This window comes from Triturus cristatus, chromosome 6, assembly GCF_964204655.1.
Source record: "Triturus cristatus chromosome 6, aTriCri1.1, whole genome shotgun sequence".
In the NCBI taxonomy this organism is placed as follows: Eukaryota; Metazoa; Chordata; class Amphibia; order Caudata; family Salamandridae; genus Triturus; species Triturus cristatus.
The window spans coordinates 1,932,043,438-1,932,055,216 of NC_140589.1; the positions used below are offsets into that span (position 1 = coordinate 1,932,043,438).

At 54.7% G+C, this 11,779-nt stretch overlaps 1 protein-coding gene across 2 annotated transcripts in view; it reads right to left on the minus strand.

The window, feature by feature from the left end:
• The window catches only part of ITGB3 (integrin subunit beta 3), a 391,103-nt gene extending 379,564 nt beyond the window's left edge, over positions 1-11,539 (minus strand). Inside the window, exon 1 of one of the 2 annotated variants that reach the window (XM_085613652.1) lies at positions 11,336-11,539. In XM_085613652.1, coding sequence (XP_085469778.1) covers positions 11,336-11,396 — 61 coding nt within the window. In that variant the 5' untranslated portion in view covers positions 11,397-11,539. The remainder of the gene's footprint in view (positions 1-11,335) is intronic. The other variant, XM_085613653.1, reaches the window with a different exon arrangement.
• Between the last annotated feature and the right edge of the window lie 240 nt (positions 11,540-11,779).

Sequence of the window (11,779 nt, forward strand, 5' to 3'; positions counted from 1 at the left end):
AAGCGCAGGTTTTCTCCTGGAGGGTGTGTTTTATTTTTTGAGTCAAGTTTTATTTTCTGGTTGACCCATGAAATTCAAAGGATAGGACATCCTCCTTTAAGTTATGTACGCGCGTTGTTGTTGCTGCGACTAAATGGGTTTAAAGACAACAATCAATAAAATCACACACCAGTGTTGCAGTGTGAACCCATGCGCTGACAGGTCTTTGATAAGGAAAGTGCTACTACTTCTGTTGCTGGGTGCAGGCCCCAGGACATCACAGCCAATAAACAACAAATACACGCCCAGCCAATCCAGGTGAAGCTTCCCCAACCAATCTAGATTGATCAAACTTTCCCAACCACTTAGTAAACATGTTTCATACTACGTGATTTGTGAGCCCTTGCATGCCCCATGCTCTGAAGATTAGGACGGCTGAAGTAGCAAAAATTAACTAGTCAGGGACGTTAGAGAGGCGTCGGCTATATGTCACATCCTGAGAGCCCTATGGAGGGACAGCGGCGCGAGGAGGATCGCGGATATAGACAGAGCCGAGGACAGCCGCAAGGGGGCTCTTTCCTGTCTCAAAGCCTCAGGGACAGCAGAGCCAGGAGGAGGAGGATCGCGGATATAGACAGAGCCGAGGACAGCCGCAAGGGGCTCTTTCGTGTCTCAAAGCCTCAGGGACAGCAGCGCCAGGAGGAGGAGGATCGCGGCTATAGACAGAGCCGAGGATAGCGCAAGGGGCTCTTTCCTGTCTCAAAGCCTCAGGGACAGCGGAGCCAGGAGGAGGAGGATCGCGGATATAGACAGAGCCGAGGACAGCCGCAAGGGGGCTCTTTTGTGTCTCAAAGCCTCAGGGACAGCAGCGCCAGGAGGAGGAGGATCGCGGATATAGACAGAGCCGAGGACAGCCGCAAGGGGCTCTTTCCTGTCTCAAAGGCTCAGGGACAGCAGCGCCAGGAGGAGGAGGATCGCGGATATAGACAGAGTCGAGGACAGCCGCAAGGGGCTCTTTCGTGTCTCAAAGCCTCAGGGACAGCAGCACCAGGAGGAGGAGGATCGCGGATATAGACAGAGCCGAGGACAGCCGCAAGGGGCTCTTTCGTTTCTCAAAGCCTCAGGGACGGCAGCGCCAGGAGGAGGAGGATCGCGGATATAGACAGAGCCGAGGACAGCCGCAAGGGGCTCTTTCCTGTCTCAAAGCCTCAGGGACAGCAGCGCCAGGAGGAGGAGGATCGCGAATATAGACAGAGCCGAGGACAGCCGCAAGGGGCTCTTTCCTGTCTCAAAGCCTCAGGGACAGCAGCGCCAGGAGGAGGAGGATCGCGGATATAGACAGAGCCGAGGACAGCCGCAAAGGGCTCTTTCGTGTCTCAAAGCCTCAGGGATAGCAGCGCCAGGAGGAGGAGGATCGCGGATATAGACAGAGCCGAGGACAGCCGCAAGGGGCTCTTTCGTGTCTCAAAGCCTCAGGGACAGCAGAGCCAGGAGGAGGAGGATCGCGGATATAGACAGAGCCGAGGACAGCCGCAAGGGGCTCTTTCGTGTCTCAAAGCCTCAGGGACAGCAGCGCCAGGAGGAGGAGGATCGCGGATATAGACAGAGTCGAGGACAGTCGCAAGGGGCTCTTTCGTGTCTCAAAGCCTCAAGGACAGCAGCGCCAGGAGGAGGAGGATCGCGGATATAGACAGAGCCGAGGACAGCCGCAAGGGGCTCTTTCCTGTCTCAAAGCCTCAGGGACAGCAGCGCCACGAGGAGGAGGATCGCAGCTATAGACAGAGCCGAGGACAGCCGCAAGGGGCTCTTACGTGTCTCAAAGCCTCGGGGACAGCAGCGTCAGGAGGAGGAGGATCGCGGCTATAGACAGAGCCGAGGACAGCCGCAAGGGGCTCTTTCATGTCTCAAAGCCTCAGGGACAGCAGCGCCAGGAGGAGGAGGATCGCGGATATAGACAGAGCCGAGGACAGCCGCAAGGGGCTCTTTCCTGTCTCAAAGCCTCTCCACCTTCAACCACAAGTGCCGGGTAATGCTCGGCATCATGCTGGACAGCAGCAAGTTTAAGCAGAGGCACCATGCAGTGCATATGGGGGGGGCTGGACGCTCCACCATTCCCTGCACTGCCGGCGTAGTTAGTGTAGTGTCTCCACAACTACTATAAAGCTCCTTTCTCAGAGGTTTCTTATATATCCAAACAATGTAGTTTGTGAGCGGTCATGATCTGAGGTTATTTTCTACAATCAATTATGCTTGTAGCTTGAGTATTGCTTAGAATGGGTCCTGGTTGTTCTTATTAAGGTGGCACAATTTTTATTTATTTTAGCAATTTTCTATAGCACATCTTTATCCCCAGGGCATTAAAACGATTCACAAGATATCAGGAGGGAGAATATAGATAAGAGCCATCACAGAAACAACTGCTCAGCGACAACGAAAACAGACAGACCGAGCAGTTAGTGAAGGCAACATTGTATGTTCTGTTATGGATTAAACAAATAACAAAAAGGTCTGCAAATAACCTCTGCCAGTGGCTGGAATTATTCAGGGGTTGCTAAACAGAAATGACAATGAAACGAGACCATTGCTATCATAGAACGGAACGTTTAAGGACATATTAATGGCATCATGGTCACGCGCAGGGCCCACAGGCTGCACTGCTTCTACCACAGCGTGGGCAGTCACCAGTGGCACGTGAAGTAACAGGAGATGTTGTAGCACCGAAGATAATGTGCTACATGGCTAAAATGCTTATAAGGTCCCAAAGGCGAGAAATATTGGCTATGCCAATGCTTGTTTAAAGAGAGTCTCAAAACGGGTCTCTATCGGGCTCTGTTTTGTGGCCTGGCACGGGCGGTCTGTTTTTTTCCGGACTGCAGTGACAGTAGGCACATCGATGTGCGCTGCTCACTTCTCACTAGTGGAGAAGTTACGGCATGACGTCATGCCAGGTGAGCGTTGTAGGGGAAGGGGAGTCCTTTAAAAGAGCCATTTACTCTCTGGATTTCCCTTCTCTTTTTGAAACTCAGGAGCAGCAACATTGTCGTGGTGTCACCAGGGCTTTAGGTGGAAGCTTTTTCAATATTATTTACAAACCATAGTTGCTGCTTATTTATCTTATACAACTAACAACCATTGACAAAGCCAATAGTCCTGGCTTGTTGTAGGTATGATGTTAGTTGTTGTATCATATATCTGGTTGCAATGACAGACACGTCAAAATGCAAGTCAGGCGGCACCCTATGCTAAGCACAGATTTTTAGTTCACGTGTTTTTAAGCCACGCCCTTAGTGACGTTGGGCACGCCCCTTTGAAAGACCCCCCAGCTTTTCATCCCACTTAAAGCCCTGCCAATGGGGCAGAGGGGCAAGGTAAAGAGCAGGAGGTGAGAGGCAGCAGTGTATGGAGCAAGGGACAGTGAGACAGGGAGTACGAGACTGAAGAGTACGGGGTAAGAGAGTGCTAGAGGAAAGAGAGGTGGTAGCTAGCAAGAGACAGGGGAGAGAGCAAAAGATAGGGGAAGATAGCATGAGACAGCAGGTAGGGTGCAAAAGACACTAGGGTGGAGAGCAATAAAGAGATAGAGGGTAAGAGAGGGGGGTATAAGGAGCAAGAGACAGTGGGGGTAGCAAGAAGCAGAGTGTGGGTAAGAGACGGAGGGGTACAAATGAAGTAGGGTTGGGTTGGGATTAAAAATTGGCCCCGGCACGCAAAAAAACTGTCCCACATTTGCACATTGCCTTTCCACAAAACACTGCTTCGGCAAAGTTTTATGAAAAGACGGGGGGGGGATCTCTGACAGAGGCATGTTTTCTTAACTTTACTTAGATTTAAAAAATGCACAGATTAGGTCACACTGGTGAAGCACAACTGAAAACAAGTGAGGCTACTTGTGTTCAGGCCCCGCTCAATCTGCATACATTAAAGGGCTGGCCCAGCAAGAGACAGGGAGTGACAACACCTCTGCCCCGTTGGTAAAAGAGAGGGAATGGACTCCCGTCTGCCCACGGAAAGGCCACTCAGGTACCCACTGGGCCGCGGGCGGCATCCGAACAACACAGACGGCTGGCCCAGCAAGAGACAGGGAGTGACAACAGCTTTGCCCCATTGGTAAAAGAGAGGGAATGGACTCCCATCTGCCCACAGAAAGGCCACTCAGGCACCCACTGGGCCGCTGGCGGCATCCAAACACCACAGACAGCTGGCCCAGCAAGAGACAGGGCATGACACCTCTGCCCCATTGGTAAAAGAGAGGTAATGGACTCCCATCTGCCCACAGAAAGGCCACTCAGGTACCCACTGGGCCGCTGGCGGCATCCTAACACCACAGACGGCTGCCCAGCAAGAGACAGGGCGTGGCACCTCTGCCCCGTTGGTAAAAGAGAGGGAATGGACTCCCATCTGCCCACAGAAAGGCCACTCAGGTACCCACTGGGCCGCTGGCGTCATCCGAACACCACAGACAGCTGGCCCAGCAAGAGACAGGGAGTGACAACACCTCTGCCCCATTGGTAAAAGAGAGGGAATGGACTCCCGTCTGCCCACAGAAAGGCCACTCGGGCACCCACTGGGCCCCTGGCGGCATCCGAACAACACAGACATCGCCTAAATCGGCCCCAGGCTGCCCACACAAGCAGCCCACAGCTGGAACTCGGATACCGGCCCCTCAGCCATTTCCAGAGTGCCCGCATTACCAATCCGACCCTGAGAGCAAGAGACAGGGGTAAGGGGCAGTGGAAAGTCACTGAGGCAAGAGGCCGATGCCTGGAACATAAGAGAGAGGAGTAGAGAAGATCGAGAGGAGTAGAGAGAAAGATAGAGGCAGGGAGGAAGACACAGAGGGAGAAGGACAGAGATAGGGAGGAGGACACAGGCAGGGAGGAGGACAGAGATCGGGAGAAAGACACAGAGAGGGAGGAGGACAGAGATAGGGAGAACGACAGAGGTAGGGAGAAGGACACAGAGTGGGAGGAGGACTGAGATAGGGAGAAAGACACAGAGAGGGAGAAGGACAGAGATAGGGAGAAGGACAGAGATAGGGAGAAGGACAGAGATAGGGAGAAGGACAGAGATAGGGAGAAGGACAGAGATAGGGAGAAAGACACAGAGAGGGAGAAGGACAGAGATAGGGAGAAAGACACAGAGAGGGAGAAGGACAGAGATAGGGAGAAGGACACAGAGATAGGGAGAAGGACAGAGATAGGGAGAAGGACTGAGATAGGGAGAAGGACAGAGATAGGGAGAAGGACAGAGATAGGGAGAAGGACTGAGATAGGGAGAAGGACTGAGATAGGGAGAAGGACAGAGATAGGGAGAAAGACACAGAGAGGGAGAAGGACAGAGATAGGGAGAAGGACAGAGATAGGGAGAAGGACACAGAGAGGGAGAAGGACACAGAGAGGGAGAAAGACACAGAGAGGGAGAAGGACAGAGATAGGGAGAAGGACAGAGATAGGGAGAAAGACACAGAGAGGGAGAAGGACAGAGATAGGGAGAAAGACACAGAGAGGGAGAAGGACAGAGATAGGGAGAAAGACACAGAGAGGGAGAAGGACAGAGATAGGGAGAAGGATAGAGATAGGGAGGAAGACACAGAGGGAGAAGGACAGATATAGGGAGGAAGACAGAGGTAGGGAGAAGGACACAGAGAGGGAGGAGGACTGAGATAGGGAGAAGGACAGAGATAGGGAGAAGGACAGAGATAGGGAGAAAGACAGAGGTAGGGAGAAGGACACAGAGTGGGAGGAGGACTGAGATAGGGAGAGAAAGACACAGAGAGGGAGAAGGACAGAGATAGGGAGAAGGACAGAGATAGGGAGAAGGACAGAGATAGGGAGAAGGACAGAGATAGGGAGAAGGACAGAGATAGGGAGAAAGACACAGAGAGGGAGAAGGACAGAGGTAGGGAGAAAAACACAGAGAGGGAGAAGGACAGAGATAGGGAGAAGGACGGAGATAGGGAGGAAGACACAGAGGGAGAAGGACAGAGATAGGGAGGAAGACAGAGGTAGGGAGAAGGACACAGAGAGGGAGGAGGACAGAGATAGGGAGAAGGACAGAGATAGGGAGAAGGACAGAGATAGGGAGAAGGACACAGAGAGGGAGAAGGACAGAGATAGGGAGAAAGACACAGAGAGGGAGAAGGACAGAGATAGGGAGAAAGACACAGAGAGGGAGAAGGACAGAGATAGGGAGAAGGACAGAGATAGGGAGAAGGACAGAGATAGGGAGAAAGACACAGAGAGGGAGAAGGACAGAGATAGGGAGAAAGGCACAGAGAGGGAGAAGGACAGAGATAGGGAGAAGGACAGAGATAGGGAGAAAGACACAGAGAGGGAGAAGGACAGAGATAGGGAGAAAGACACAGAGAGGGAGAAGGACAGAGATAGGGAGAAAGACACAGAGAGGGAGAAGGACAGAGATAGGGAGAAGGATAGAGATAGGGAGGAAGACACAGAGGGAGAAGGACAGATATAGGGAGGAAGACAGAGGTAGGGAGAAGGACACAGAGAGGGAGGAGGACTGAGATAGGGAGAAGGACAGAGATAGGGAGAAGGACAGAGATAGGGAGAAAGACAGAGGTAGGGAGAAGGACACAGAGTGGGAGGAGGACTGCGATAGGGAGAGAAAGACACAGAGAGGGAGAAGGGCAGAGATAGGGAGAAGGACAGAGATAGGGAGAAGGACAGAGATAGGGAGAAGGACAGAGATAGGGAGAAGGACAGAGATAGGGAGAAAGACACAGAGAGGGAGAAGGACAGAGGTAGGGAGAAAGACACAGAGAGGGAGAAGGACAGAGATAGGGAGAAGGACGGAGATAGGGAGGAAGACACAGAGGGAGAAGGACAGAGATAGGGAGGAAGACAGAGGTAGGGAGAAGGACACAGAGAGGGAGGAGGACAGAGATAGGGAGAAGGACAGAGATAGGGAGAAGGACAGAGATAGGGAGAAGGACAGAGATAGGGAGAAAGACACAGAGAGGGAGAAGGACAGAGATAGGGAGAAAGACACAGAGAGGGAGAAGGACAGAGATAGGGAGAAAGACACAGAGAGGGAGAAGGACAGAGATAGGGAGAAGGACAGAGATAGGGAGAAAGACAGAGATAGGGAGAAGGACACAGAGAGGGAGAAGGACAGAGATAGGAGAAGGACAGAGATAGGGAGAAAGACACAGAGAGGGAGAAGGACAGAGATAGGGAGAAGGATAGAGATAGGGAGGAAGACACAGAGGGAGAAGTACAGATATAGGGAGGAAGACAGAGGTAGGGAGAAGGACACAGAGAGGGAGGAGGACTGAGATAGGGAGAAGGACAGAGATAGGGAGAAGGACAGAGATAGGGAGAAAGACAGAGGTAGGGAGAAGGACACAGAGTGGGAGGAGGACTGAGATAGGGAGAGAAAGACACAGAGAGGGAGAAGGACAGAGATAGGGAGAAGGACAGAGATAGGGAGAAGGACAGAGATAGGGAGAAGGACAGAGATAGGGAGAAAGACACAGAGAGGGAGAAGGACAGAGGTAGGGAGAAAGACACAGAGAGGGAGAAGGACAGAGATAGGGAGAAGGACGGAGATAGGGAGAAGGACACAGAGAGGGAGAAGGACAGAGATAGGGAGAAAGACACAGAGAGGGAGAAGGACAGAGATAGGGAGAAAGACACAGAGAGGGAGAAGGACAGAGATAGGGAGAAGGACAGAGATAGGGAGAAGGACAGAGATAGGGAGAAGGACAGAGATAGGGAGAAAGACACAGAGAGGGAGAAAGACAGAGATAGGGAGAAAGACACAGAGAGGGAGAAGGACAGAGATAGGGAGAAGGACAGAGATAGGGAGAAAGACACAGAGAGGGAGAAGGACAGAGATAGGGAGAAAGACACAGAGAGGGAGAAGGACAGAGATAGGGAGAAAGACACAGAGAGGGAGAAGGACAGAGATAGGGAGAAGGATAGAGATAGGGAGGAAGACACAGAGGGAGAAGGACAGATATAGGAAGAAGACAGAGGTAGGGAGAAGGACACAGAGAGGGAGGAGGACTGAGATAGGGAGAAGGACAGAGATAGGGAGAAGGACAGAGATAGGGAGAAAGACAGAGGTAGGGAGAAGGACACAGAGTGGGAGGAGGACTGAGATAGGGAGAGAAAGACACAGAGAGGGAGAAGGACAGAGATAGGGAGAAGGACAGAGATAGGGAGAAGGACAGAGATAGGGAGAAAGACACAGAGAGGGAGAAGGACAGAGGTAGGGAGAAAGACACAGAGAGGGAGAAGGACAGAGATAGGGAGAAGGACGGAGATAGGGAGGAAGACACAGAGGGAGAAGGACAGAGATAGGGAGGAAGACAGAGGTAGGGAGAAGGACACAGAGAGGGAGGAGGACAGAGATAGGGAGAAGGACAGAGATAGGGAGAAGGACAGAGATAGGGAGAAGGACAGAGATAGGGAGAAAGACACAGAGAGGGAGAAGGACAGAGATAGGGAGAAAGACACAGAGAGGGAGAAGGACAGAGATAGGGAGAAAGACACAGAGAGGGAGAAGGACAGAGATAGGGAGAAGGACAGAGATAGGGAGGAAGACACAGAGAAGGAGAAAGACACAGGAATTTCTGTTATGAAGAACTGTTGTCTGTGGAACATGAGACATGCAGAGAGAGAGCCTGGTGATGTGGTTGAAGAGAAGGTACGAGGAACAGAAGACTGTGAGTGAAGACGCGGAGCATTAGAGTGCGGGGCTGGAGAGACACATGTACAGCGCAATGAGTGCCTAAGACCTAGACTCAGTCACACTCTTTGAGGCATTCCACAGAACCCAGCCGGTGGGGGGCGTGAGAGGGCACAGAAAGAGAGAGTGCCGCACTGCAAGCCAGAGACAGGCGCAGCCGCTCTGCCAGAGAGACAGCAGCACCGAGGCGGCCGCACGCAATGTATTATATAGGGGCAAACACATACATGGAAGGAAAGGTACACGGATGAAAAAGAGAGATTGATAACGTAAAGACAGGCACTGGGACAAGAAAACAAGAGATAGAATGGTAGACAGAGAGACGAGGACGGCCCACCCATGCCCTATAAAATGCCCCATCTCTTGTTGCACCCCCTCTCCTGCAAAGCACTGCCGTGAGTACAGCGCTGCACCGGCGCTAATTAAACACGGCACATGGAAGAACACGAGAAGAACAGAGGGACACAAAGAAGACCGGCAGGGACAGGGGAATGAAGATGGGAAGAGGGAGAGAGGAAAGGACAAACGGAAGGAGGACTCGGAAAAGAAAATAACTTAATCTCCCGGTGTATATAAAAAAGTGACCTCGTGTAATTCAACTGCTGCTCGTGGAAAGCGCTCCAATACCCTTTGGCCGACTTGGCGCTATATACAACTGCAAAATAAATATATTAAAAAAAGAAAAATAGAAATAACAGCGAGGGTGAGGGACATTGGGTGAGCGAATAAGAAACGGGGCTAGACTAGACAGGGTGACAGAGACGGGAAAGCACGAACGAGAGAGAGCTGTTAGAGAAACGGAGCGCTGAGGTTCAGCAAGGAGTGTTCGAAGCGCTATGGGACAGAGTGGGGAAGCGGAGGAGCCGTCTCGGGAGGGAGTGCGGTGCCGGGCGCAGCACGGAGCACACAGCACGCACAGGCACTCCTGGAAAGAGCAGACTGGACAAGCGGACACCGCACTCAGCTGTCCGTGGAGGGTGGGGGGGGGGGGTACTCCTGGAAGGGGGGCACATGCCTACCGGAGGTCGCTGGGGGCTTTACTGCCTGAGGGCTCGAGCGTGTCAGATCACTGCCGCATGTCACTCACTATGTGCCGCGAAAACAACCCCAGGAGACAATAAAACACAGCCTGCAGGTATGGAACATGCGGTTCAGAGGAGGCAGGGCGGGTTCCAGAAACAAGCAGGCGAGTGCCTTCCAGTCAGGAAACACGGCTGCAATGAACACCCCTCCCGCCCTGCCCCACACTTCCATGTCGAACGGAGGCTTTCCTTCTAGCCTGCCCTAGAACACCCACCGCACAATCCCTGCCCCATCCAGGATTTACCCCAAGCTTCAGGCAACATGAACAGAGGGCAGAAGGAAACGCTTCCATCCTGCCCCACACTCCCCATACCTCCCTGTCCCACAGAGACCACCTCCCAGCCGGACCCACAGCACCCCCCACACCTCCCCACACCTCCCCGTCCCACAGATACCACCTCCCAGCCGGACCCACAGCACCCCCCACACCTCCCCACACCTCCCTGTCCCACAGAGACCACCTCCCAGCCGGACCCACAGCACCCCCACACCTCCCCATACCTCCCTGTCCCACAGAGACCACCTCCCAGCCGGACCCACCGCACCCCCCACACCTCCCCGTCCCACAGAGACCACCTCCCAGCCGGACCCACAGCACCCCCCACACCTCCCCGTCCCACAGAGACCACCTCCCAGCCGGACCCACAGCACCCCCCACACCTCCCCGTCCCACAGAGACCACCTCCCAGCCGGACGCACAGCACCCCCCACACCTCCCCATACCTCTCTGTCCCACAGAGACCACCTCCCAGCCGGACCCACAGCACCCCCCACACATCCCCATACCTCTCTGTCCCACAGAGACCACCTCCCAGCCGGACCCACAGCACCCCCCACAACCCCCTGTCCCACAGAGACCACCTCCCAGCCGGACCCACAGCACCCTCCACACCTCCCTGTCCCACAGAGACCACCTCCCAGCCGGACCCACAGCACCCTCCACACCTCCCTGTCCCACAGAGACCACCTCCCAGCCGGACCCACAGCACCCCCCACACCTCCCTGTCCCACAGAGACCACCTCCCAGCCGGACCCACAGCACCCTCCACACCTCCCTGTCCCACAGAGACCACCTCCCAGCCGGACCCACAGCACCCCCCACAACTCCCCATACCTCTCTGTCCCACAGAGACCACCTCCCAGCCGGACCCACAGCAGCCCCACACCTCCCCATACCTCTCTGTCCCACAGAGACCACCTCCCAGCCAGACCCACAGCACCCCCCACACCTCCCTGTCCCAGAGAGACAACCTCCCAGCCGGACCCACAGCAGCCCCACACCTCCCCATACCTCTCTGTCCCACAGAGACCACCTCCCAGCCGGACCCACAGCAGCCCCACACCTCCCCATACCTCTCTGTCCCACAGAGACCACCTCCCAGCCGGACCCACAGCACCCCCCACACATCCCCATACCTCCCTGTCCCACAGAGACCAAATCCAATCCGGACCCACAGCACCCCCATACCTCCCCATACCTCTGTCCCACAGAGACCACCTCCCAGCCGGACCCACAGCAGCCCCACCTCCCCTGTCGCACCGAGGCTCAGCCCAGACTTACCCCAGGTTTGAGGCAGCAGAAGCAGGGCGAGGGCGCACAGGGCAGGCGGCAGTCCTCCCATCTTCTCCCGGGCAGTCCAGAGGCAGCTCCGAGCTCAGAGGGCAGGGAGGCAGCAGACAGACATCCCAGGGTGATTCAGCGGCGCTGGCGTGAGGGCAGCAGGTAGGGGACCGCCGGCCCCCGGGGGGATGTGGCTCGGGCAGGACTGAGTCAGAGCTGCGACTGGGAGGAGGTACCGAGGACCAGCCCCCGCCTGTCAGACAGGAGCCCCTCCCACCCCTGCATCCATCCGAGGGCCCAGCCCTAGTGTCAGCGCTGGAAATGCCTCCAGTGAGACACTGCAGGGGCACCGTACTGCCCCGTCCGCCAGTGCAGCCACACAGACAGCTTATTGGGGGCACAGGCCACGCCCAGAGGGCCTTTGAACTCCATGCACACATTACC